Source organism: Leopardus geoffroyi, chromosome B3 (assembly GCF_018350155.1).
Source record: "Leopardus geoffroyi isolate Oge1 chromosome B3, O.geoffroyi_Oge1_pat1.0, whole genome shotgun sequence".
Taxonomy (NCBI): Eukaryota; Metazoa; Chordata; class Mammalia; order Carnivora; family Felidae; genus Leopardus; species Leopardus geoffroyi.
In genome coordinates, this window is record NC_059337.1 from 102,273,410 (window position 1) to 102,301,254 (window position 27,845).

Genomic DNA, 27,845 nt, shown 5'->3' on the forward strand with positions numbered 1-27,845 from the left:
TGGGACCACCATCGATAACCTGCCCCTGGCCACCTCATTAATTCCATGGCGGTGTGGCCTATCTTCCTGTGCTCTGCCCATGGCATTTATTATTTCCTCTGCCAGTCCATGCCAAACAAAGTACTCTAGCTCACGAGGTAACATGAAAATTGGCTTTGTGGCCAAGGCCTCCACCTCTACCTGAAGATCTGTCTTCACCCCAATATGGCACTGTTGGCAGGTCACCTGTCACCGGCTTCTGTCTCCTTCCCACAGGAAGCCAAGCCTGTATTGCCTGGGGCTTTGGTTCTCCTTGGAGAAATGAGGCATTTGCCCAACATGACTCTGCTCTTATTTAGGTGTGGCATCCAGCCTGGGTCTAAATGCATGGCCCTCTCTGCAAATCAGAAGCTTAGTGGGAGGCATTTTGCTTGGTTGAAACAGTAGGTTGGCTCCTAAGGAGATCTTTCTGTTTCGGTGCCCAGCTGCAGGAGTCTTTATGATACAGACAAGGTGGGGCCTTTAGTAGAAAGTTACTGCGAAAAGGCTCTGGCACCTCAGGTATAATTGATTTTTTTATTAGAGGCAGAGGCCAAGTTTACACCACATCCCCTGTGACATCAGTCAAGCTCAGGAATATATGAAGACATGGATGTAGGTTTCTGTGATATATCCCTTTAAGTCCCATTAAGTTAGGTACCTACTTTGTTCCATTCTCAATAACCAGTGGATTTCTTGGAGGCCCATCAATGGGGAGCCAGTGTGGCTTTTAAGAAAAGTTTAGGGGGAAAGAAGCAAATTGGCTCCATCCAACAACGAAATTCAACTGCTTATTCAACATGTGGGGTATTGTTCTCAGTATCCAAAGGTGGGGACTCTCTTAGCAGGGTTACTACCCGTGATTATAGATTTACTTGTCACCTCTAACCAGACTAGGTGCTAAAGCACTTCAAAGCTGCGTTTCTCTCTTCGGCAAGGCCTGTTTTTATGGTTTCAGGCTCACTCCAATCCTGGCTATGAAGAGGAGCCCCCATTTCTGCTTGAGGCACACCTGGCTGGCACATTCGGAGCATCCACCAGATACTCTGAAATGGTTGCCAAGGTACCAGGGAGCAAAGATGTCTAAGCTGGACCATCCCAGCTCTTGGTGCAGGCCTAAACAAGTCTGCCCCATTTTATATAAATACTTAGACAGGCATGAAATGGATTTTCTGGATGTCTGGCTTTCCTTCCTGTTGGCTTCTCTCTTCATTTTTGCTGCTGCTTCCTTTTTATTTATTTTTTTCTTTCTGCTTTTTTTTTTTTTTTTCTTTTTCTCTTGCTACTCCTGATCCAACCAGGTAGCAATGCATTTTCCAGGGAGCCTTTTAAAATAGTTTCTTCCCTAGTCTATTTAGTGGAAAGGCAAGCTATTTCAGCCTGTCAGGGTCAAAAAAAAATTTTTTTTTTAAACAATGTTCCCTTTGCGTTTTTTAAAGTTCAATGATAATTCCTTGCCTTTGATAGAATCTACCTAATGTAGATATTTCCCAGGTTGCAAATGATAAACTCAACAGCTCTCTTGTTCCCCTCCTATTTTGTTCATAAAGAAGTGTCTGACCCTTCTGATTGCCCCCCTTTCACACAAGCTGCCCTCTGGCCATCTGAAGCCACATGAAAACATTGACAACAGAGGTGTGAGCCTCATTGCTCTCAGGGCCTGGCTGATGCCAGCTGACCATAAGCTACCTTCCCACACCACCACTGTCCAAAGACACTTTCTGGGAACACCCAGCCTTTTGGCTCTGGTCTTTATCTTTAAGTTCGGGGCAAGGTAACCTACTGCCCAGGTCTTTGTGTGGTGTGCTACCACACCAGAAACGCAGTTTAACCAATAACAGAACTTCTTAGACTGGGATGTCAGGTCTGCTGACTAAAAAACACGGAGATTAACACCAGCAAAGAAGCGCTTGTCTGGACTTGGGGGAGCAAATACCTCACTGTAGGGGATACGGCCTGAGATGGAACTTAATGGCTTCCCTGAAAAATGTTTAAAAATGCATGTGGCTCGATTCCATGCTAGCGCTGCAGCAGTCAAAATAAACTGGGCCTGTGAGGGACCAGTGCTTGGAGAGAATGTTATGAATAGACTTATTTTGTGAAGCTGTCACTTAACACGCCCAGGAAAACCAACCAAGGGTACCGTCGGCTTCCTCGGCATTGATTTTGGTTAAATCCCTCCCTCGAATGACCTCCATTTAATTTGGCTAGTTATGTGAGTTTTGTTGCTTTTTCCTAGTTTTCTGGAAAAGAAATTAAACACGGGGGCTACGCAGATGTTGCCCGCTGTGTGGACGAGTTAAACATGCTGGTAAAAACCACCCCCAGCTCACTGAGCGCACCCCACTGGCTTCTGAATGAAAGCCTTGTTACCTGGAAGTGTTTTCAAGATGAAGTTTGGCATTAACCTGTGAAGCCGAGGGAAAGAATCGGCCCTTTCACACACAGCTACCAGTGTCCCACACGGACCCTGAGGTCCGGGTTAGTACGGCGGCCCTCGCTGAGCCTGCACCCTTCCAGAGCTGATAGTTTCCCCTGGTTCCTGGTCGGAAGGACCAGCCTGCCTTCTAGCTCAGCCCAGCAAAGATCCCAAATGGTAGCCAGCCTGCCTTGCCCTCTAAGAGTCCACCCTAATGACACGGGTAATGTTGGGTTTTGTGTGTTTAAAAAAAAAAAAAAAAATGTGCAGCGTATGTTCTTTTTACTCTTGGCAGATGGCCACTTTGCCAGGCTGTCAAGCCTCACCTGATTTATAGGCCTACTGCCACAAATCCTGATTTCTAGAGTTAGAATGAAAACCAGACCCTGACCCACAAAGCCTAAGGCCAGATGTGTGGGCACTATAGGTATAGCCTCCCTGGGGAAACCCAGCCCAGCACAAGGTCCAGACAGCAGCCCTTGAAGGGAAAGCCCCTGCCAGGCCTGTATTCAGCCTGCGGTGACCACCGATAGAGTCGTCAGACAGGTTAGCATCATCTCTCAGGGTTAAAAGGTATTGTGGGTTCTCTGTGGCCCAGGCTAAAGGGGGGGGAATAACCTATTTCATTTTATTTTTTTTTTCCAGTTCTCTCAGGCCAGGCACACCACAGCCCTTTGAAACGATCTGTGTCCCTTACCCCACCCATGAATGTGCCAAACCAGCCTCTAGGACATGGATGGATGTCTCATGAGGACTTACGAGCTAGAGGACCCCAGTGCCTCCCATCCGATCATGCCCCCCTGTCTCCACAAAGCAGTGTAGCCTCTTCAGGAAGTGGTGGGAGTGAACACTTAGAAGATCAGAACACTGCTCGTAACACATTCCAAGAAGAAGGTAGTGGTATGAAAGGTGAGTGACTGAATGAGAAACCACTGGGAACAGAGTTGGCCCCTTTATTTGGAGTTAGAAGGGTAAAAAGAGAGGTAGATAGTGAGCAAGAGAGGAGCCCAGTCCTCTCCCCAGGCTTATGCATTGGACCCATCCCTTGCCGAGCTTCAGGGTTAACCATTCCTGGGATTCCCCTTCCTGGGAAGCCTGGGAAGCAGGAGCCAGAGCAAGAGAGGTCAACACTCTTTTTTTTTTTTTTTTTTTTAAATGCAGGGACTTGTAGGCAGTTAAATGAGTCACAGCTAACTGATAGGATCTACTGTTTGCACATACATTTCTCAGCCTGCCCTGTTTGTAAAGGCGCTCAGCTACTCCAGCCTTCTACCTCCTTGCTGTGGCCAGGGAACCGTCAATAATGTAACAAAACAAACCACAGGATCTTTTTTTTTTTTAGGTCTTTCTTAATGCAGAATCATAGTAGTGCTTCCTTTCTCTCTCCCTTTTCCTTTGATATCCAAAGAAACTTTTAAATTCTTTTCTCTGCATCTGTTTAAGGGACATGAAAAAAATACCACTGAGAATCTCTGACAGTGTTTTAAGCCTGATAACAGATTTGCATACAGGTGATAAAGGCCTTTTTGTGCAGCATAAATAAATGTTTGTACATTGCCCTGTAAATCTGTCCTTTTCTTAACGATACTCATCAGGAGACAGAGACTTCCCAATTACCCGTGATAGGTTCAAAGAGGATACGTGCATTTTGTATTTTTAGACGCTAAGTTGTTCAAGGTCTGGGAAGTCCTTAGGGAAAGATGCTCATCAGGGACACACTAATATGTTTTCGATGGAGAAACAATAACCAGTCATGCTTCTGGGAGTACAGTGCTGAGGGGGGGTCTGGGAGCACCCCCTTTGCTGGCATCCATGGTGCTGAGGTTTTGTGTCTCTGACCTTCCCCTCAAGAAGGATCAGTGTTGACAAAGGAGGCTGTCTACCGAGTCCCCTCTCCGCCATGGCAGTGTGGCACAGAAAGACGCCCATGACCACCCAGGGGCCGGCTATGAGAGAGTACCAGGCTGAAACACGGAGCCTGTCCACTAGGGGAATGAAGTGCATTCCTCAAACGTTCCTCTCCCTCAACTGCAGGCCTGTGTGCTCCCCATGCCACCCCCACCCCGTGATGAATGCCCAGAGTGAGTGGGATGTGTCCTGATGCTTTTCTTCTGCTGATACAAGTGGGTCTTTAAAGGTGTTTAACAGGCAGCACAAACAATGGCTCATTTTGGCATGGAGGGGATGTGTGTCCTCTTTCTCTTTCACAGTTTTCGAGGGAATGTGTCATAATTTTGGAGATGTAGCAAAACTCATTTCTGAGTCCACGTTACGTGGCTGTGTGCTCAAGCGGCTGAGCCCCAGGTGACGGGTAGCAGGTGAGGCTCAGCCAGGCTTTAGGTAAGCCTGCAGGGCATCTGTCACTGGGGCACCGGAGCACCTGAGGGACCAAGGGAGGCAGGGTCAGCCATTGTTCTGGACTAGCTTCTTCCCAGGCGAAGTGGAGTGTCTGGCGGCACGTTTCTGAGAAAACATATGTGCGATTCTAATTGGTAACTGAGGGAAGGAGGCCTTGGCCTTTGTGTTCAAGGGCGAGGAAGGTCCTGTGGGAAGGCCGTTCTCTAGGATACAGACCTCTCCTAGAGAGGAATGCTGGTCCTGTCTGGTTATAAGAGGGTTGCTTTCTTTTCTTTTTTCTTTCTTCCTTTTACTTTTCTTTCTTTCTTTTTCTTTTACTTTTCTTTCTTTCTTTCTTTTTCTTTCTTTCTTTCTTCCTTTTACTTTTCTTTCCTTCTTTCTTTTTCTTTCTTTCTTTCTTCCTTTTACTTTTCTTTCCTTCTTTTTCTTTCTTCCTTTTACTTTTCTTTCTTTCTTTTTCTTTCTTCCTTTTACTTTTCTTTCCTTCTTTTTCTTTCATTCTTCCTTTTACTTTTCTTTCTTTCTTTCTTCCTTTTACTTTTCTTTCTTTCTTTCTTTCTTTCTTTCTTTCTTTCTTTCTTTCTTCCCTTTCCTTTCCTCTTTCTTTCTCTTTCTTTCTTCTTTAATGTACACCTTCAACATTCTCCCAAAGTAGTTAAAGGTATGCTCACTGTGTGCTGTCATGGTGAGGTGAGAAAACAATAATGAGAGCATTCTTTTAATGTTTTTATTTATTTATGAGAGAGAGAGATAGAGACAGAGCATGAGTAAGGGGTGGGGGGGGCAGAGAGAAAGGGAGACACAGAATCTGAGGCAGGCTCCAGGCTCTGAGCTGTCTGTGCAGAGCCTGACATGGGGCCTGAACTCACAAACCGTGAGATCATGACCTGAGCCGAGGTCGGATGCTTAACCAACTGAGCCACCCAGGCACCCTGTGAGCACGTTTTTAAAGAGAAATGAATGAGAGAAAAATTGAATAAACTTCTTATTGCTGTTTTAGAATAAAAGTCAAAATCAAAGTTCAAGGAATATCCCATATATAAGCTTCTTCTATTCTTTTCTTCAGAATTGATAAGAATTGTCTCCTCAGAGATTCTTCAGTCAGAAAGTGATGCAGATAAGCGCTTATATCCAAAAGTTTCTTTATAGGCCCAAGGGATATGGTCAGAAAACAAGCTATTTGGTGACCGGATGAAACAGTGGACTCTTTCCTATGTATATCCACCTTCTGCTGACCTATTGAACTGCTTGCTCCAAAGAATTGGTTTGGGATTCAAAATATAAAGTCCATAGCAAAGCAAAGGGCAAAACATATTTGAATGAGGACATGAGAAACAATGAAGGATTCTGTTTGTGGGATAGGTGTATTCGCAGTTCAGCTGATAGGTCAAGCAGTAGACATGTCCATACCCCAAAACAGTAAGCATCCAGAGTCAGGGTCCAAAAGCATCCAAAAAGCCACCCCCCGGCTATGCCTGGAGAGGTCTTCTCGAAAAGGCCACTGCTCAACTCTGTCAGCAGAGACTATCCAGAGTGGCCTTCCAGGATGCACCCAGGAAGCAGCCCTCACCATGCCCAGCCTAAGAGGTTCTCATTGGATCCCTATGTCCAAGAGCAGACGCCCATTTTAAGTTTCCAAATTAATTCATACTTTCTGGGAAATGAAATATGAAATCTAAGGCTGTGCTTCTAAAAAGAGCCAGCTCTTCCTCTCGAATTCACATCTCTTTCTTTCTTGGGGCCAGGTCCTCTGGCAGAATTATCAGCCCTTTGAGGCTACTTTCCAGTCCACCTCAGGATGCCATCACTGCATTGCTATTTTCCTACATTTTTTAAAAAGCCTCGTATATAGAAACAACAAGGTATCTGCGGTCGAATTTGGAGGAGTTCCAAATCTCCAGAAGATGCATGTCAGCCCTCCCCCTACACCTTGGGAAAAGGATAAAAAGTCACCATAATTGAGCTGAATTTAGTATGAATTCATCTTTCTTGCCAACAGCTCTGCATACCTTGCTGAAACATTGTTCATCTATTCCTTCCTTTTCATCTGGACAACCTGCCAGGTTTGGCTACGAACCGTCCCTTAGGAATGTGCCTCTTGGGTCAAAAGTGTGAAATAAAGCTCACGGCCCAGCATTCTTCTTTTTAAGATTTTCACAAACATCGATCTCTCCCTCTTTTGTCTTGGTGTCAGCACACCCTGTCAGGGATCGTCACGAAGTTCTCTCCCAAGTAGACCAACTTGTGCTCTCAGAGGATTAACATCATCTGCCTGCTTTGCTTTGTTTTTCCTTTTATAGTAAATACCCATCCTGAACATGTAAGTCAGCTCCAAAGCACAGATTGGATGTCCCTCAGGGTAGGGATCTCGGACTAATCTCAGGGTAAAGCAAGAATGGGATTAGCTACTGAAGTAGAAATTAATGAACAGAAGTGGGAAACAGCAGGAATATGAGAGTTCCCCCCGCCCCCCGCCCCTTAACATGCCCTGTGGAGGCTACTGCTTATACATGTTTGGATCAGATATGCTGATTGTGGTTTCTAAATTCAGTTGTCCTTGTTTGCAGAAATGTCACTGTAACATTTCCCAGGGGAAGAATCCCAGATTCATGATTCCCGAGTCGAACCTCAGTTATGTCCTCCTTCCCCTCGGTGCCAACATGAGTGGAATGTGCTCTCTTACCTCTTCTCTCATGCAAAGCCTTCAGGTGGCCGAGAGGAGAAAAAAGATACTCCCATAATTTCCTGGAAGAAGGAGAAAATATAGAAGAGCAGAAGTCGATTGGGGGAGGGAGCATTCCTGCCCCTCATTTTAGCACCATGTCCTCAGAAATGATGTGTAGACGCAACGCACAAAGACTTCTCAAAAGGCCAGCGCTGTTGATGAGTGATGTGGCTGTGTTCTACGGGAGCAAAGAGAAAAAAAGAAAGACTTATTAGGTTTTACTTTAGTCCTTATCAAGTCAGTTGACTTTTAAGCACCTGCTGAGAGAGGCTTGGGGCTAGTTACTGGGGAGACAGAGAAGAAATAGATTGTACCTGCCTCAAGGGAGTCCTGTCACATGAACAACAAACAGGTACCTGATGCAGGTGTATGGCTGTGAAAATGTCTTGTCTTCGGAGACTTGTGCTGGGTCAGACAGGCACCAAGGAGGTCCCTAATGCAAAGTGGAGAGAAGTCAAGGAAAGTTCCTGAGGAGGAGAGTCGTGGAGCTGAGTCTTGAAGCATGATTAAAGTTAGCCAAGTATATAAGGTAAGGGAAGGGCATTCTGTGCAAAGGGAAAAGAATACATGAGAGCATGGTGATGGGACAGGTTGACTGAATGCATCTATGGCTCAAGTGTCACATGGGAAAGAAGTCTGGAGAGGGGAAAACCAGATGCTAGGCTTTGCGAAAGATCTGACGTTGATAGAAGCTGTTGAAGGCATTTAGCAGCAGAGCGACCTGCTTACGTTTGCTCATTAGAAATCAGACCCTAGCAGAAGTGTTGGGGGGACATGGAGGAGGGGATGAGGGGCAGGGGAGTCTGGACTGGGAAGCCAGCTGAGAGGTGGGGGATATTTTAGTGACTGAGGAGGAAAACGAGGTGGGACCAAGGCAAGCAGCAGCAAGAATGGATTCAAAGGAATGTGTCTGTGTGGTCTTCGTGCGGTAGAATTGAGACAGCTCAGAACTGAAAGTGCGCTAGTTAAATGCACATGGTGCTCCAGAGCAGGAGGAATTGAGGACGATGCCCAGGTTTCTGCCTGGGACAGCTGGATAGCCCATGGTATCATCTAAGGCAAAGAGCATATAGAAGAAACAGATTGAGGGCCATTGTGAAGCATGGGGAGTATGAGAACCTACAGAACTTTCCAGTGGACGTGGGCCAACACTGTGGTGCACCATGTTCTTCCCTGGCACAGGCTCCCTGAGCTCTGGCTCCTCTCCTCACCTGCACAGGTTGAACATTCTGCCTACCTGTAGGGAAACTCACGTGGGAGACTCCCTTCCAGATTTCTGGCTAGTAAGGCTCATAGATTTGGGCTCCTACGAGTGAGAGGCTCCATGACTTTCTCATTACAGTCGTCAGTGTGAAAGGGGTAGAGGTTACGGTCTGTTTCTCTTGATATATGCTTCAGCCTCACCATAATGGGTTAACATTAACTGGGTTGACTTATGATGTGTTGCTGTTATATTAGTACAAAATATGGAGGTAACTGAAACGGTTACATTGTTTGTCTATAGGCATAAAAAAGGTTAAGAAGGAAACTGTGGCTTCAGGAACCTTGATAGAAACACAGCAGTTAAGAGTGGAGGGGACCAGGGACTGCAAAAATAGGCTTAGGTTGCCTTTTCTAGGGAGTCTTTCTTAGATGAAACGTAAGTAAACTTTTTTTTCTCCACAGCAAAGGAAATATATTGCCTATTCTGAAGTAGCCAGTTGTGGGGTTTTGAGTTGTTTTTGAAATGTAAACCTCTGAACTTCTGCCTGTCTTAGAATGAAATTAGAAAAATTATTGAGAAGTGTGATTCTCTTAAAGACAAAGAACCCCGACAGACACCTTCGTGAGCAAGATTGTGAATACAGCATTTCTGAGGGTCATAAAGGTGTAAGTGACAGAGTGGGAGGGGGCTGAGACACTTTTCTGCATGGCTGTCATGGCAACAAGCCACTATTTTCTGAATGTTGACTTTCTAGATGCTGTCTTGAATTCGTCTAACTTCAAGGCCAGGATTTAGTGAATTTACCTCACTTTCTTCACTCCCAAATACCAGCATATAGCCTGCATGGATAGGTCCTAATGGGCTCAGATTGTGCCCCCTCTTCTAAGGTAGGCGGAAGGCTCCTTGTCCTTGAAAAGCAAATTTCCTGGATTCCCCCAAATTCTAAAGGTCATGAGTCTTTTAACCACCCTTCCTTGCCAAGTGTGTGTCTTCTGCTGCAGTGCTTTAAGAACTGTGCGGGCACGCAGAGGGTAGCTTGCGACGCGGAACCCAGCCGCTATTTAACGACGCAAAACAAGCTGCATGTGGAAAACCACTTATGAATGTCACGGCTAACGGAAACTGAGAAATTGAGTCCCTGCACTTGTATCCAAACCCTCTAAGTGGGTATTTCACTCAACCTGTTTCTTCAGAGACCCACACATGCTCCCCATCAGCATGGAACCCCTCCTGGAGGCCACCATGGACACTTCCCAGGACTGAGGAGCGTGCTCACAGTTCATAAGAACCATAGACCAAGGCGCCTTCTTCCTTTCACTCAGAGGCTAGAACAGCACTGAGCTGTTCATTCTGCTCTGGCCAGAAAGAGACAGGCATCAGTAATATCGATGATATTCCTAGACTTCTGCTTTGGATTTGAAAGGAATCTTTCCCCTCTCACTTCAACACTGAAGAGTTAGCCTCTTCTTACCCCTCAGTTGGCTCACTCCTCTCCCTCAAAGACCAAGGATGCAGTTGTTTCCCGGGAAGAGAGAGAGTTGTTTGAGATTAGCCTGGCTCTCTGTGGTGAATGGGAGTTTCTCTTCTGTCTGCAGGTGCCAGGACCACCACAAGGTGAGGCTCCTTGTGGAAACCAAGGCTGTTCGCGTTTCTCTCTTCCAGGAACGTTTTACTCCCTGCCCTTTATGATGCTTCCCATATTGAGCCCTTCTGCAGTACCGGTTCCATCTTTCAATCTTGTGGAGCCTCTTTGTTTGTGAGGCAGGTGCTGCATGGCCTGCTGAGTGGTATTTGCAGCCATTCCAGCAGCAAATATTTGAAAACAGCAGCTCAAGTTCTACTTGGAGCCCAGCCTCTGTGTGAGCTGTTGTGCGCACCACAAAACCTCTCTGTGGCTGGTTCGTCCAAACTCTAAAAGGGGAAATAGAACTCAGCATACTTGGAAATTGATCCCATTGGTAAAGACCATCAGGTACACACAGAGCATGGAAAAGATGAGTGTAGTACTATGCCCAAAAAAGGCCTTGTGAAGGTAAACCACTATAGACTGCAGCAAGATCTAGAGGGAGCTTTGTGAAAGACGGACACTGTGCACAGGGGCCACCATCTGCACATAGTGCTTTCTCCTAGAAACCTGCTACCCTTCAGCTTCCTCCTCCCGGTTTTCTTCATGGGCTTCTCTTCTCACACCTTCCCCTAAATGCCTCGTGCTCCCAGGGCTCCATCTTAGCTCACCCCTGTTCTCATTCCATGCTCTTTCCCTAAGTGACCTCACCCACTTCCATGGCTTCAAGCCACCACCCACCACGTGCTGCTGACAAGTTCTCCGGCTCAGACCTCGCTTCAGAGATCCTTCTAGTTGACTTTTCCACCTGGATGGCTCAAAGGCAGTGACACTCGGCCGACGTGAGGTAGAGCTCACCATCTCTCCCTTGCCACCCCAAACCTGCTGCCCCCCTGTACTTTCTGTCTTCCCAAGCTTGAGTCAGAAGAACCACCAGTCTCACTCACATTCCCTATTCCCTGATCTTCAAGCGCTGTCCATTTATATCCTTTCCTTCTCACCACCGCCCTTCCAAGCCATCTCCAAGGGCTTCGGTTCATCTCCCAGCCTCCACTCCCACATCCCCTCGTCCAGGCTTTACATTGACAGCCGTCACCTTTCTTACATACTCATCTGATAGTGCCTCTGCTGCCCAGATTTCAGCAGTGCCTCATCACCCAAACATGAGGCCTACTGTCCTTGTTTCAGCATTATAGATCTCAATCATTGGACCCCTGCCTATTTGTCCCACCTTGTTACTTACTATCATTCACCCAAGTGCTTGCTCAGCCCCAAATGCTCTCTTAGCTCTGTGCTTTGCTAATATGCTGTTCCTGCCTCCTCAGATGGCTTCCTCAGTAGGTCTGCCCAGTGATTCCAGGACTGCTGCTGCTTTGAAGCTATCCCTTACTCCCCAGGGCAAACCAGAATGCACATTCTGCCTGCCTAGAACTCTGTTCTGTGCCTGCCTAGAACTTTGAGTTGACTTAGCACTTGTCCTTCAACTATTATAAATGTTTTGTGTGAGTCAGCTATTCTCTTTGAATTAAAAGTTCCTTGATGGCAGGGACATGCCTGGCCCCCACAGCAAACGTTCAAAATGTTGAGCAAATATCAGGATGCTCACACTTGCCAAGGAAGTCAACCCGGCATAGAGCAAAAGCATCTAAATCTTTCCCACACTGCATAAGAGAGTGACTTTCTAGTCGTCTGGGATCTCCATTGGCATGTCGAGCAGAAGCAGCCCAGATGAAGCTAAATGGCTATGTGCCAGCCAGAGGTGGGAGCCCAGGAGGCACGCGTGACATCAATCATGTATCTGCTCCCAAAGGAAATACCCCTGCTTGTCTGTGTCTCTCAACCGTAGCCACAGCTTTGCAGAATGAAAAACCACAATATCTGAGGTTATATGAGGTGGTTCTTAGCTTTGCATCCAACCCTGTGGCACCTGGTACACAGGAAAGGACCTGAACTTTTAGCTCGACTTTGCCTCTGGGTAACATCGTCACAGATCTAGCATCCAAGTCATTGGAGTTCCTGGCTTGGGAGGAGTGAAATGGTCCGGGTGCTCTTGCCTCCCTGGTTTATTTCCCTCCTAATGGAGTTTTGTTTTAATTCCTGGCAAAAGAAGATACCTTGTCTCGAACCAGGGGATGAAAGATTAGTAGGCTATGTTCTTAAGAACTGGGATTTCTTCTTCTTTGTTCATCAGTTCATGTTTCAGGAAGGAGAGCTCTTCAAGCATACAACACCAAGCTAGGCACTGAGACACTCGTTATACAAGCAGAGTCAACATGTGCCTGCCTCAAGGGAATATACGGCCAAGAGGAGCTTACATTTCCCAGCAACATTATCTAGAAGTAACTTCTCAGGAAGGCCTAACTCACCGTGTTGTGTAGGAACCTTTTGTAGGAAGACAATTCCCAATGACCCGCATTTTGACTAAACAGGTGAGGCAGGCCCTTCCAGCCCTCTAATAGAAATTCTAGTTGTCAGATATTTTGTGGAAAGGAACTAGTATTGATTGGAGTATTAGTCTTGACAAGCCCAGACTTGCACCCCGCTCTCCCCAACTCTTAAAACCCTACATTGTCCTCTTGGCATATAAAATATCCAGTTTTTAACATGATTTAGTAGCTGAGGACTCTGTTTTATCATTGGTGGATTTTGCATGATTCAACTGTAGGGCACCCAGTGAAAATCTGGCCCATGAGATGCTCTGTAATGTCTGCAACAGATTTTGCCCAAGTGTGCCTTGGGGTTACCCAGACTTCCCTGAATCATGATCAGTGAGTTTTCTGAGCAGCAACTTGGGGCTTTTCAAAGTAGCAAACATGAATCCTGGTGCCAAAGTTGTTAACACGTTATTGGCCCAAGAGCCGGAGCTGTTGTTATTTGCCTGGTCACTCTGCAGACGTATTAGCATTGTTTCAGCAACAACAAGACATGATGGAGAATAAAGTCTGGTAAAACAGGTCCAGGATGTCACAAGAGGGACAGCACCAGAGTCCGAGCTGGCAGGGTCTGGACTCTACCGAACTACAGTTTGAGTCGAGGAGGATGTTAGGGGTCCGTACTATGTGCCTGGGGAAGCATTGTCTCTGTGGTTACTGATGATTCCAGAGGGACCCTCTGCTTGTCACCGTAGAATGAAGGGCCTCCAAGCACAAAATCAAGCCTGTGTTTGGTTCCCCCAGGGGGCCTGAAATCAGGGCCTGATTTCAGAGGAGGCCAGGTTTCTTTAATCAATCCCAGTTAACTACCTTAAAAATTGAAAATTGGAAGGTTCCCACTTACTCTGGAGTGTTTGTCAGTGCCTCAGAATAAAGCACGTGGAAATAGTGTATCGTAATCAACATGGTTAGTAATGGATAACACTTTATAGGAAACATGAATAACATTTACCCAGTGCGTCAACATTTCTAAGTACTTTGCAGTCATTGTTTACCCAGCCCTAGCATTGACGGGCTGTTTGGCCCTCATCTCACGAGAAGTTGATATGACATAGGAAAAAGCTAGGAATTGGGAGGCCTGGTTCTAGTCCCCAGTTCACCACATACTCCATAAACTAGACTTAATGACTTAATTTTGCCATCTGTAAAATGAGCAAGGAGTGGAGGAAGCTGATTCTAGAGATTTCTCAAAGATCCCATCAGCGCAGAAATGCTAAAGAGCATGCACAAGGGCTTTGCTTTGGTTGTACTTAGCAACAAGGTGATAACTCTCATGAATTCTGATACTATTTCTATTAATTTTCCCAACTCGAGAATCCCAGATTTGGGCTTATTTCAGATATGCTTTGGAATTCCTATTATCCTATGATCTAAGCAATCTCTGGGTCCTTCCAGTCTTGGTACATTTGTCGTCAATATTCAAGCAAAAGGTCAGAGATACATCCAGATACATTCCATAACTTGGAGAAGTGGTCAGCGGACACACACACACACACACACACACACACACACACACGAGTGATAGTTTGGAGTCTAGGATGCCCTTATTCCTACTGGGGCACAGGAAGGCAGAAGAAAGATTAGGCTAAGAATGACAGCAACCCCACCCGTGGGTCCTACAGTTGCCTGGTTTACCTATCACTGTGGAAGCAGAGGAAGCAGCATGTGGAGAGCTACACTGAACCTAGAAAGAAGTTTTCTTTGAGATGAAGACTCATCATGTGTAGTTTTAACATTCTAAGTCAGTTCTCTCCAAATCAAGGGGTTCCTTGCCATATTTTTGGTCATGAATCCCTCTGAGAATCTTATGGAAACTATGGATGATTTCTGCCCAGAAAAGTAAACATATTTACAAATTGGGATATAATTTTAGGGAATTCCTATATGCCCTGAAGCCCATGGACCCCAAGTTAGCCACCCCTAGTCTAAAGTAGTATAAGGGAACCCAATAGCAGGAATATCAGGGCTAGACCAAGATTTCAAAGTCCAGAATTTGCTGCCAAAATTGAATTGAACAAGTAGTAACATAAAGGGTTTTTTTTTTTTCTTTTTTTCCCTCTGACCATCACCCTCCTTTCCTTTCTCTATTCCCATATCTTTTGTCATCTCTTCTCGTTCCCTTTCAATTTCTCTCCCCATCTCTTGCACATCTTGCACCACAGATGTTCCAGCCTGGTTAAAAAGCCTCCGCCTGCACAAGTACGCTGCGCTTTTCTCCCAGATGACCTATGAGGAAATGATGGCCCTTACTGAGTGCCAGCTGGAGGCTCAGGTATGTGCTTCAAGGGACCATCCTCTGAGAAGGTGCCCCAGGTGGAACCTGAAGTTGAAGCCCAAGATAGACCTTGTTTGGACCCATACCTTTTCCCACCTCGTAGCTTGCCTTGTTCTAGGAACTGTCAGGTGCTGGCCAGCATTGCATGGTGAGTAAGGCTGGGTTCTTGCCTTCGGGGTCCAGTAGGAGATGGAGACCAGCAGGTAACTCTAAGGCAAATGAGGCTTAGTGAGAAAGAGTATGTTGAAAAAGGTATGACCTAGGTGCATGCTCTACGTTCAAGGTGCCAGGGAGGAATCAGTGGAGTGGCCTAGAAGTAACATTTGACCAAAGCCTCAAAGAGTCTGTGTCCCTGCTTTTGCTTTCCTTGCCCCATCTTTCCATCTGGCCAACTAGGGTTTGTTTGGACAATGACAGATTGGTTGTCTGTTGTCCAGTCTGGTTTTCAAATCAGCTAACTTCTAGTAGTTAGTGAGTCGAAGCACCAGGTCATGCCTCAGACCTTCCCCAACGTTTTTCTAAAAGCATGTTCAGATTGGACTCAGCTGAGATTGGAGTAAGTTGTGCAAAATCCTTTTTCTTCTAACTACCTTGAATAACATGGGATAGTCACAGAGAATGAGATTACCCCAGGTCTCAGATTTCATTTCCCTATGTGTGCCCATAAAAGAACAATGTTCTCCCTTCCTTCTAAGGCATCTTTCCCCAAATGTGGGATGCCAAAGGCTAGGCCAGTCGACAGACCCCCCTCAAAACTAAGCATGCTTCATACCATGCTGTGCTCGAGTAAATAAATCTGAACAATGTCTTTGTTTCCCTTGGTTAAAATGCCATTTGCATGTTTCTAATTGACCTCAGTTTTCCTTCGAGCAATGATTTAAAAGAATTAATGGTCTGAATAAGCTAACAGTATTTCCCTTGCAGGAAGAGGAGATTGTACCATTTGGGGCAGGACTGCTCTGGAAGCATACCTCCCAGCACATGCTGGTTTCCCATTGCATATTCAGTACCCTCAGTTAACCTCTGCAGGCCTGGCTGAATACCAGTATTGAGATGCAAGACAAAGCCCAAAGTCACTGCACATTCTCAGAGAATGAAAGGCACTAATTTCAACTTCCTAACACTTCTCCCGCTGCTTTTTACATCTTGATTGCTCCTTGAGATCCCAGGGATTGATGAGAGCGACCTCTAACAGCATTTTTTGTGTTTGGGTCAGAGTTGAGGGGGAAAAAAAAATCTAAGTCTTCAGTTATTGACTTGAGAAAACAAACAAACAAACAAACCAAACGAACAAACAAACAAGAAATGATTGACAGAGAGGGCCAAGCCAGAGGCCAGCACAAATTTTTCAGAGTAATTTAATTCACTTGAACCCAAAGTCAAGGTAAACAAATCTGCCCCCTAACACTTTATCCTAGAGAGTGAGTTCAGTTGTCACTTGAGTGTTAATATCTCTGAAGGAGAGGCGTCTGGTGTTCCCATCTTTTCCTTCTTTAAGAGGAATCCTATGACTAGTTGCAAGAAGTCACCAGAAGTCTGTAGTAGAGACCTGATTTAAGAAAGGACCTGCTTGGAAATGTGTGATATCTGTAGTCAACAAGGTTTAAATAAATCTGTAGGCTCAGCATTGCACACAGTTAAGACAAAATCCACAGTCCTAACTGTGAATCCTAATCATTTAGCTGAAGTGATGACTGGAGACCAAAGATGACCTGAAAACTGCCAAAAATTGCCCTGGTTGTAGGACACGTGGTAGAATTGCACCAGCCTTCACATATTCTTGAGATGGAAAACCTAGGAAAGGGTTGAGAAAACAATGAAGATCTGTATGAGATGGAGACCTTCAGGCAAACTGAGGGACTGACATGGCAAAATATGGAGAAGAGGGTGTATGACTTTAAAATGATCCTTTAAGACTGTGAAGACATTTCATGCTGGGTGGGTAATTGGCTGTTCTAGCTCCCTCTCTCTTCTCCTAAAGGTCACAACCAAAGGACACGGGCAAATGTGTAGCCGGATGTAGTTAAAATATTTAGTAAGGAGAGGTTTATGACAATGAGTACTGAAGAGAGAGACAAATGGATATTTACTGGTCTGCAAATGTAGGAACCAAGAAGACAGTAAATAGCCTTCAAGAGTCTTTAAACTGGTTCTTAAAAATATATCTTTAAATATAACTTTTATTTAATTACAGAATGTTACCAAAGGTGCAAGACACAAAATTGTCATCAGTATTCAGAAGCTCAAAGAAAGACAAAACCTCCTGAAGTCTTTGGAAAGGGTAAGTTATCACCAGGTGAAGGCACATCTCCACCTTTATCACGGGAAGATTCTCAGTCGAAAGTGTCCCTGGCAGACCTTTTATAGAGTGTATCACCTTGTTTCCCTACCAGAGGCAGAAAAACATGAAAGGATTTTCAAGTGAACTATCCTGGTTCCCTAAGCTTCTGGGTAACCCGACTGCTGAAATGTACTTATTCCCTGGGTCGAGGCAGCCTGTGACCGGCCATCCCAGTAAACTCCAGGTTCAATAGAGGGAATGAAAATCATTTGGCTGATAAGCACCTATCAGCTGCTACTGTCCCTTTTCGTTTGTTGCCTAAACAAGTTCTCTTCCTATCTTTGTATCCGGACATCACCCTGGTAATGATATTTTTAGGACGTGGTGGCTTTATGATTTCATCTGAGGTGTAGAGGAGAGCAGGCCTGTTCCTGGGCTGCCCTCTGCCCCAAGTTGGGATTCTTGTGCATTGCTGTTGGGAGGTGGTTGGGACTGGTGGGTGGAAAGTTCTGTAGGGATGTGCCGCCTGCGGAGCCTGAGTGGTGAGGTCCTCTAGTGTGTCCAGGGTGACTTTGGAAGGAAACAAAGTATTGAGGGAGGTAGGGCTAATGCCCTACCTATGTTCTGTAAGAACATAAACGTTTTAATGCAGTGAGAGGTTTTTTTTTAACTTATAAAAATAGGGGCGCCTGGCTGGCTCAGTCAGAAGAGCATATGAGTCTTCATCTCAGGGTCATGAGTTCGAGCCCTGCATTGGGTGTAGAGGTCACTTAAATAAATAAAACTTTAAAAAAAATTTTTTTTAAAGATGTGTGTATATAATTTTATATACAACATATAAAGTTATATTTAATGCCTATCACATAAAATATAAAGTATATGTATAGAATAAGCATATATAACTTTATAAGGAAAGTGGCTTTAAAGCCATGGGATAGATATAGAGGCTACTCACATGCCCATCTGTGATGAAAGGTCTGCCCCTAATTAAAGTGAATCACAAATGACACGTGACCTATCCAACTGAACCCGAGGTCATTGTTGTTCTTAATTTTATGATAACTCCTTTACCAAACGGTTTGTCCAACAGAGTGATTATTGCCATCTTTAATATAAGAAACCATTCTCTTTTGGGGACCATTCAAAAGGCCAATTTTCTCCTTATCTGTTAGAAAGCACAGAAAGCTTTCTGCATAATGACTAGCTTGCTAAGTATTACGGTGAAAGGGTGACTGTCCCCCCACCCCACCCAACCCCCACCCCTTACCTCCAGAGCATCCTTTAGGAACTCACAGGAAATCTGCACTGAGGAAATGCACCCGCCTGAAAGACGAGATGGAACTGCTGTTTGCTCTACTCCCCGTAGCCTTGGGCCATATCAGTGTGTGGACACACAAGGGCACAGGGTGGCACAGGTGGCCTTGATATGCCACAGACTTTCTATCTGGCCTTTGATGAGTCCGTGCCATTTCACACCTAGGATAATAGTGATTCCACAAAAATACTTTCTGCCTGGTTCACTGGAATGGGAATTTTTTTTAAGTTTATTTTTATTTATTTTGAGAGAGAAGCAGAGTACAAGCAGGGGAGGGGCAGAGAGAGACAGGGAGAGAGAGAATCCCAAGCAGGCTCTGCACTGTCAGCACAGAGCCTGATGTGGGGCTCAAACTCATGAACCGTGACATCATCGTGACCTGAGCCTAAATCAAGAGTCAGATGCTCAACTGACTGAGCCACTTAGGTGCCTGGAATGGGAATTGATAAAAAGATGACAAATTTCATACAAAGTCTGAGAGCAGCTAATGATCAAGAGAAGAGCAGTAATGAGTTTATTTCGACGTCCCTGAGGAGGAAAGCTTGTGAGTCTAGGAGACCAGCACGTTCAGCTTGCTTCAGAACACCTGAGTACAGACACTTGTGTGCTTGTCCCTTCAGGAGCTCATGACCTGGGGTTGGGGGTCCTCAGCATCCACTGGGGACTCAGCCCCTTGGCTCTCTCCTCTGGGACCCAAGGCTCTCCTGCTCTTTGAGGGAGGGAGTCATCCCTAATGTGTTACCACTTAGGCCACCAGCGGCAAACTCCATCAGCCCTTTCTCTCGTGCTCCCACACGTCCTAAACTGGTTATGCTGTTGAAAATTCTATCATCAGGCCTTTGCTTGCCTACAGCATTCTTACCTCACACAGAACCTGGGGCCCCGCCCAGGGCTAGTTCATAATCAGTGGTTGCTGCAGATGAGCTCGATGTCCAGAGCCCTTCCACTCAGCCTGAACACTTACTAAGCAGCTGCCTTGGACTACATTTACCCCATCCACTGGAGGCTACCCGTGAGTAACACAGTAATTTGTGGCTCCTGCCTTTGGGGAGCACGAGATGCACACTGTGACACAGACATGTCACACAGACACGGCCAGTGCTCTCAAATCCCTTGTGATCAGTGTCGTCACCGAGGCAGGTGGGGGAATCTTCCTGGGATGAAGCACAGCACTCTGCAGTGGTGACAAAGAGGGAAACCTCGGAGGGGCCGACACTGGCTGGAAGACTCGTTAGGAACCTACAGCCAGACTTGGTGCACCCTGGAGCTAAGGCAGGGCCCGCGAGGGTGGAGAGGGATAAGAGAGGTCGTTTAGCAGAAGTCCAGGCAGTGGCCTTGATGCCGTGCCATTTGGGAACAGCAGATATAGGAGGAGTTGCCAGGTTTGGAGAAGTGGAGTTGAGTTCAGTTGGCCAGATTGAGTCTGAGGTGCCTTTGGGACACCCAGGCAGAAAAGGCAAATTAGTGGCCAGAAGAACAAGGCTAGAGTCCACAAGGCCTTGAAAGACTCATCTGTGGGTCATCTGTGCATAATGGCAGTTGACTCCTCCAGAAGTGTGTGCCAAGTGGAAGAGCTGAGGACAGACCCCAAGAAGCACCATCCAGAAGATATGGAGGGACTGAACAGTGACAGGGTGAGCCCACCCATGGGGTCAGAGAAGCATTTGAAGGAGCAAATCCCATCAGGTGCTGTGGATGTGTCCCCTACAGTGAGGACTGAACACTGCCCCCTGGCACTGGCTGCCAGCAGGTCACTGGTGGCCATGATGAGAAGGGATACAAGGAGAAAGGAGGGATAGAAGCAGAAACTCAGGAACCCAGAAGTGTGAATGGGTGTTGAGGCCACGGGGTAAGGAAGTACAGACTTCTCAAGACGTTTGGTGGAAAAGAAAAAGGAAAGATTAGAATGTTGCTGGGGCAAACTTTTCAACATTGATCTTTAATAACGAAAATGTTTCACATGCTTTTATTCACTGTCCTTTTTCAACTAATTCCCAAACTATGAAGCTAAACTATTCCCTGGGAACCTGGCACAGAGAAAGGACACACACACACACACACACACACACACACACAATGTTCCCACAGCTCCCTGCCCTGGCTGCATGCTCACACTATATGGGCCCCAGAAACTATAAGCATCTCAGGGCAAGGATTCTATTGTATTTGTTTCTAGGTCCCTGATGCTTCACAGTGCTTAGCTCCTGGTTGGGCCCAGCTGGAGTGTGGTGAATGAAAGGTGGCAGGGGAGTAGATTTAAGTAGGTACAGGAGTGCTATCTACAGTGCAAGAGGTCCAGGTCTGCTCACACTGGGGGAAGGATGGGACCACGGTCAGTGTGTAAGTGTCGAGATACTGGCTGCCCAAGTTCTGTCTTCCGGACGATTTGCCCCTTGCTGCTGTCACGTGCCCTGAGAAAGGTTTCAAACCAGTCTTCCTCTAAGACCTAAGAAAGCCAGGTAAGGGGTTGGCAAGTAGCTTCCTGTCCTGTGCATGGGCCCTGAGCTGTGCCACCAGAGCTGACTGCTGGCATTGGTGGGCCGGCCTTTGTGGAGGCCTCTGCCTCGAGCTCCCTCTGCCACGAGCTCCTCGGCTAGGCACATTAGCGAACGGACAGCTTCATTTTGCCTCTTTGTGTTTATAATGTAGGAGTATATTTATGGTCTGAAGGATCAGTAGAGACTTGGGTTGGTTCCCTATTTTTGTCAACATGGAGAATTAATTCCCACAGCTAGTTGGAGAACACTGGATTGGGTCCCACTTGGGCCATTTTCTAGCTTCCTTCTCAACTTGGGCACTCAGTGTTGACTTCTAGAATTGATTTCTGAAGAGTCAGATATGTAACCATACAAAGGCTGGCATAAGGGGCATTGTTAACTTGTTAGCCGAGTGTTTTCTTTGAGACAGTGGCTTCAAGTCTATGGGGGAAGACAAAACAAAAAAAAAAACTCTGCATGATTCCTGATAAGTTATATTTGACAGAAAGTGTCCATCATTATTCATTAGGTTTATGGCTTCCTTTTTGGTGTGGTTGTCTCCAGTGGAGTAAGGTAAGATTTGAACTTGGGGCAAGTGTATGTTTCCTGTTCCAAAGAGTTCAGCTATTAGCATAATCAAAATCCCCTTCCTCCATCACAGTAACTACAGAAGCCTTTTTGCATGTGACAAGAGCCAAGTGAGGGTTGTTTGGTGGCAGTTGACACAATGTCATGAGCATGCATTTGCTCACCTCAGTGTTAGCTGTCACGTGGGATGGCATGGCAGGGATGCATGTGATCTCCCAAATAGGCCAGCCAGCTCTGCCTACTCAGCTCCCACTCAGTGAGGAAGCTTCATCCCTTCTCTCTCCTTCTGCTTCCCCCCTCCCCCACCCACCCCCAGTCAGGGGCTGGACAGGATCAGGAGCCCCCACATCCCAGGTGCCAGTTAGGCAGTTGGCAGGAAGTGAAGGACCTAGAGGCAGGGATCCCCCCCACCCCAGTTGGCTCATAGTTGGATCAGGAAAGGCCATAGGTGCTCTCCTGGCATGGGTCAGCTAGCTTGCCTCATATGCCCTGCCCTGATAGATCACCAAGTCCAAAATCGAGTGACCAGTCACGTGACTCCATCTAGACTCTGGAAAAGACTGATCCAGTCTGGGCAGCAGGAAAACTGGGAATGACTCCTGCCTCAGGTTTGCTGGCGTAGGCAGCAAGCTAGTCTTCCCCACGCCATGTCTGCCAGGTTTGGAAGGAAGGCCGTAGACTCTCAAGCTCTCCTCTTTAAAAGAAAAATGGACGCTCTCCTCTAAAACAGGCTGGACAGTGGCCCTGGCCAGGACTGAAACAATTCTGATGGCTACTTAGCATTTCACTTTACTCAATGACCCTGGGTGCCAACTAGGCTAAGTTTCTGCTTCCAACCTCCTGAGCAAAGCAGGTTCCCGCCAATGGTGGGGCTGGGCTATTGGTGTTTTGCTGCCCTGAACTGAAATGTGCCTATTCAAGGCTGCCGTCCTCCAGTTTCCTTTTTCTAATCAATTGATAGGAAGTCCAATGTGCTATCGATTGATCGGAAAGTCTGGGTGTAGAGGTGATCGTGTTCCATGGGCTTGTGTTCCTGGACACCATCAAGCAGTTTTTCTTAGAGGAACCCAGGAATGGACTGGTACTCATGCTTCAGGCTTTTGAAATGATATCTTTGCCATTCTGTGCTCTCAGAAGAGTAAATACTTCATTAGTAATCAGGGCCTTGATTGTCAGTGTCCTTCCTGGGTCCCAAGGAGAGGTCTGTTGCAAAAGCACTTGGGCAGCACTGGGGCAGAGGGCCGGACCGCTCTCCATGCCAAAAATGATTCCCAGGCCCTGACACCCAGCCACAAGCGTCAGAGCCTGTCCTGTGCCTCTGTGAGGATCTGGCACGTAGATAAATGTCGACCAGAATCAGCACTCACTCTTTTTCCTAATAAATAACCACCAGTATATCAAACTGTATGTGCAGAAGGCCCCAATTTTATTATACAACATATAAAACCATTTATATTATGTACAATTTTAGTTGATCCTTAAACAACATGGGGCACTGACTCCTCCCCCGTGCAGCTGAAAATCCATGTGTAACTTCTGACTCCCCAAAAACTGAACTACTAATAGCCTACTGTTGACCGGAAGCCTTACTGAAGATATATTGTACGCTATATATGTTATATTCTGTATTCCTATAATAAAGTCAGCTACAGAATAGAAAATGCTAAGAAAATCATCAGTAAATTCTCAACACTGTACTATATTTATCGGAAAAATCCGCATGTAAGTGGACACACACAGTTCAAACTCATGTTGTTCAAGAGTCAACTGTATTGTATACACATATATTGTACATATTTCTCTCCAGAATGAAACTTCAACAACATGTCACTCCCTTGCTCAAAACTTCCCCTGATGTCTCTTCTCATTTGGAAAAACTCCCAGCTTCCTTGCCTCCATGCTCAGGCCCCAGTAGAAACCTCATTCCCCACCCTCTCCTCTCCCCATCCTGTTCTACCTCCTTGCTAGTCCTCACACACCCTGGCATGCCCCCACCTCAGAGTCTCTGCCTTCACCATGCCCTCTGCATGGGGCACGCTTTCCCAGGGTCCTCACGCCCACATTCATTTGGGTTCCCAGTCCAACATCACCCCCTCAGACAGCCTCCCTTCACAGCCACCCTGGCCTGCACCCTAGCGCAGTATGTTCATCTCAGGGTGGGTTGTAAACTCCCCAAGGGAACCACAAAGACTCTTCCCCCCGTAACCTCTTGCCTAGGACAGTGCCCAGTTCATCACAGCACTCGACACATACCTATTAACAAAGAAGCACATGACATGGGAACCTGACCCTGACCTGCAGCTTTACAGATATTAACATCCTCACAACCACCCATTGAGGCAGATGTTATCTTTATTTTATACACAGAAATAGGCACAGGGAGGTTAAGTTGTTTACCCAAGGTCATACAGTAGTGTCAGAATTTGAACCCCAGCATCTGTCCTAGAGTCTGTATTCTTTGAAATTTTACTTGTTTTGAGAGAGAGGGAGAGAGCCAGCAGGGGAGGGGCAGAGAGAGAGAGAGAGAGAGAGAATCTCTAGCAGTCTCTGCACCGTTAGGGCAGAGCCCAAGGTGGGGCTCGATCCCAAACACCTTGAGATCATGATCTGAGTGAGCTCAGACACTTAACGGACTGAGCCATCCAGGCACCCTCCTAGAGTCTGTATTCTTAACTACTGCCCTGTGGTGCCTGTGTCGTGGGCTGAGGGTGTGAACGAGCAGGTCCCTTCATCCTACACAGGACAGGAAGTTACCACATGACCCAGCTTTATTATACAGCTTCTAAAGTGTGTGCATGTAAAATATATAAATGCTTTTTATAGAAATTCACTGAGGAAGCCAGGGAAGGAAATGTACAAAATCGTTTTAGTGATCACCTCTAGATGGTGGGATTTTCAGGTGATGTATATTTTCCTCACTATGCATATCTGTATTTTGCCAAGTTTTCTACCGGGCTAATAATAGAATGATAAAATGGCTGCATTTCCGAAGACTGTTGGGATGAAGGGGCCAGCAGCTGTGAGTCCCGCCTGGGAATAGCTCCGGGCAGGGGGAGGGAGACGTCACCCAGCCACCCCCAGTGCTGACCCTAACCAAAGTCTTCTCCCTCTGGCTGTCCAGGACATCATCGAAGGGGGCAACCTGCGCATCCCGCTCCAGGAGCTGCACCAGATGATCCTGACTCCCATCAAGGCCTACAGCTCCCCAAGCACCACCCCCGAGGCTTGCCGCCGGGAGCCCCAGGCCCCCCACCCGCCCTCACTGATGGGCCCTGAGGGCCAGACCCCTGACTGCAAAGACAGTGCCGCAGCCACTGGTGCCACAGCCACCGCCTCCGCTGGGGCCAGCGGTGGGCTCCAGCCACACCAGCTGAGTAGCTGTGATGGGGAGCTGGCCGTCGCCCCCCTGCCGGAGGGGGATCTCCCTGGGCAGTTCACACGTGTCATGGGGAAAGGTAGAGCCTGATTCTCCCACCTCCGCCATTGTTCTCTCAACACCACTAATCAGAGCTCCTGGTTCCTGAGGAGCTTCCCCAGGGTGCTGGATAAACCTGTCAGGGTAGATGCCATTAGCCCATTTACAGATGAGGAGAGTGAGGCTCAAAAGTGGTCATTTGGAACTGAACTCCAATCTCTCTGACCCCCAGAGGCCTCTTCCTTAACCCTGTCTCCTTTTCTCTTCCACTCCCTCAAAGCTGGGCCCTCCTAGCAGAGTGAGTGTTCATTGGGCCTCTGGGCCTGCGGGCGGAAGGAAGCCAGCCCTTCCCTTAATACAGACTACTCTTTGAAGGCACCATAGCCATGCTGTGTGCCTATCTGTGGAGGGCAGACTGAATTCTCATGTGATTCTTTGGGTAGGAGCACTCTTTCTACCTCCCCCATGCGTGGCACAGTGACTACGTGATTATCTTTGAAAGGTCCGGTGCTAGAATAATTTGCGCTTACACGGGGTGTCCCACAAGAAAGTGTGATTATTTTAAAAACGCAATGAGGGGCGCCTGGGTGGCGCAGTCGGTTGAGCGTCCGACTTCGGCCAGGTCACGATCTCGCGGTCCGTGAGTTCGAGCCCCGCATCAGGCTCTGGGCTGATGGCTCAGAGCCTGGAGCCTGCTTCCGATTCTGTGTCTCCCTCTCTCTCTGCCCCTCCCCCGTTCATGCTCTGTCTCTCTCTGTCCCAAAAATAAATAAACGTTGAAAAAAAAAAAAAAAATTAAAAAAAAAAAAAAAAAAAAACTCAATGAATGCTAGTACTTTTCCTTTGGGAAGAAGAAACAATTTTTTCTTCTTTATTGTCCAATATTTCAGATCATTTTATTTTATTTTTTTTAATTTTTTTAACATTTATTTATTTTTGAGACAGAGAGAGACAGAGCATGAGCAGGGGAGGGTCAGAGAAAGAGGGAGACACAGAATCTGAAACAGGCTCCAGGCTCTGAGCTGTCAGCACAGAGCCCGACACGGGGCTCGAACCCACGGACCGTGAGATTATGACCTGAGCCGAAGTCGGATGCTTAACCGACTGAGCCACCCAGGCGCCCCCAGATCATTTTAAAGAAAACAAGTTCTTACCAAAAGAAATGGACACCTGAGTCTTAGAGGTGCAGTGAGAAACTTCCCATGTGCCCACATCCTAAAAAAAAAAAAAAAAAAAAAGACTTACCTCCATAGGAATCTGGTTCAGAGGAGACTTGTATCATCCCTTTGAGCTGAGATGGCCAGGGTGGGTCCCTGGTCTCCTCCCACTCACCTCCTAGCTCTCTCTACCTCCCAACCTCCCACCCCCGATGGGGGCTCTTCACAGTGTGGGATTAGAACAGATGACCCCCTGGGTAAAGATACATGTGGGAGTGGATACCTGAGTGTAACCCCTGGTGGGCTTGGAGACCCGAACTTCTCTGGCATGGCTACTTGTTACAGTTTAGCTACTTTCAAATAAATTATAAATCCATGCTCAACATAAAAAATCAAAACTAAACAAAATGATGGAAAGTGAAAAATAACCTGTCCCCCAAGCCCTGCCATCTTCCTCTGCAGAGGTGACTGCTATAAACAGGTTTAGAATATCCCTTCAGGAACTTTGTACTAATCGTATACAAGCACATGAGAATCCTTTTCACACACAAACAGGTGTTGTTTATACATTTTTCTGCAGCTAGTTTTTCCTACATTATATACTTTTAATATTTCTATCCATACGATATCACCACCCTATTCTTTTTTAAACATTGCATACTGTTCCACTATATGCAAAAAGTATAATTTAACAGGACCCCAGTTAATGGACACTGAGGTGGTTTTCAAGTTTTTGTTGTTACAAACAATGCTGTACTGAAAATCTATGTGCAAAGACATGATATAAGTGGGATTCTGTGACACACTGGTTATTCAGGATTAGGAAGAGAAAGGAATCATTACGCCCAGGTTTCAAGCTTGGTCTACTTGAGTGCGAGGCATTTGCACTTCTGACATCTTTTGTCCAACCACCTCTACCGCAGCCTTCTAAACACCCCCATCAAAATCAGAGCATCACTGCCTCTAGGATGAAATTAGAATGGGCTATGATATCGGGGTCATGAGAATCCCAGTGGGGGTGTGCACTCTCCTTGCTGACTGACTCTGCTCGGTCTTATTGCTTCAGTTTCTTGAGTGTGTAGGTGAACTTGTGTGTGTATAAAGGTGTGTTACCACTTTGAGAAAATAACCCTCCAATGAAGGAGTAGCGGGCTCCTGCCCATGTGTGTGCCCACACACCTCATGTCCTAAAAGATGTGCCAGACTCATTCCTCCAAATGAGGCGCACAGTTCATTCATCAAATTATGAAGACTGCTTTCTGAGAACGTTGATGGTCTTTGATGCCTTTGAACTCTCTTCTCCAAAGGACCCTCTTTCAAAGATAGAGCTCAGGACACGGCTGAATTCTTCTCCCAGAGTGTCTCAGGCTGGATTGCAGAAGGCTTAATATAGAATGGTATGCCTGGAATTAAGCGAAGGGGCTTCTCAAAGCGAGGGCTCCTGTGGTGACCAAGCCTTTGACTTCAGTGGAATGAGGAGCCTCCTGGCCTTTTTTGTGAACCTTACGTAAAGCCACAGGCACACATACCTCTCAAAATATTGGTCCTGAAAGGAAATCAGAGACAGATCTCCGAGGTTAGAATGGGTATGCATGTTTCTAATTCATCTTTTCTATT

General features: G+C 46.5%; 1 protein-coding gene across 7 annotated transcripts in view; it reads left to right on the top strand.

Annotated features, from left to right (window-relative positions):
- Positions 1-27,845, top strand: part of SAMD4A (sterile alpha motif domain containing 4A) — a 217,754-nt gene that overhangs the window by 159,681 nt on the left and 30,228 nt on the right. For 4 of the 7 annotated variants that reach the window (XM_045451020.1, XM_045451021.1, XM_045451019.1 and 1 more), the window contains 4 exons: positions 3,083-3,346; positions 14,883-14,992; positions 17,190-17,276; positions 24,778-25,111. In XM_045451020.1, the coding sequence (XP_045306976.1) occupies positions 3,083-3,346; positions 14,883-14,992; positions 17,190-17,276; positions 24,778-25,111 (795 nt within the window). The remainder of the gene's footprint in view (positions 1-3,082; positions 3,347-14,882; positions 14,993-17,189; positions 17,277-24,777; positions 25,112-27,845) is intronic. The other 3 variants (XM_045451023.1, XM_045451024.1, XM_045451022.1) reach the window with 1 other exon arrangement.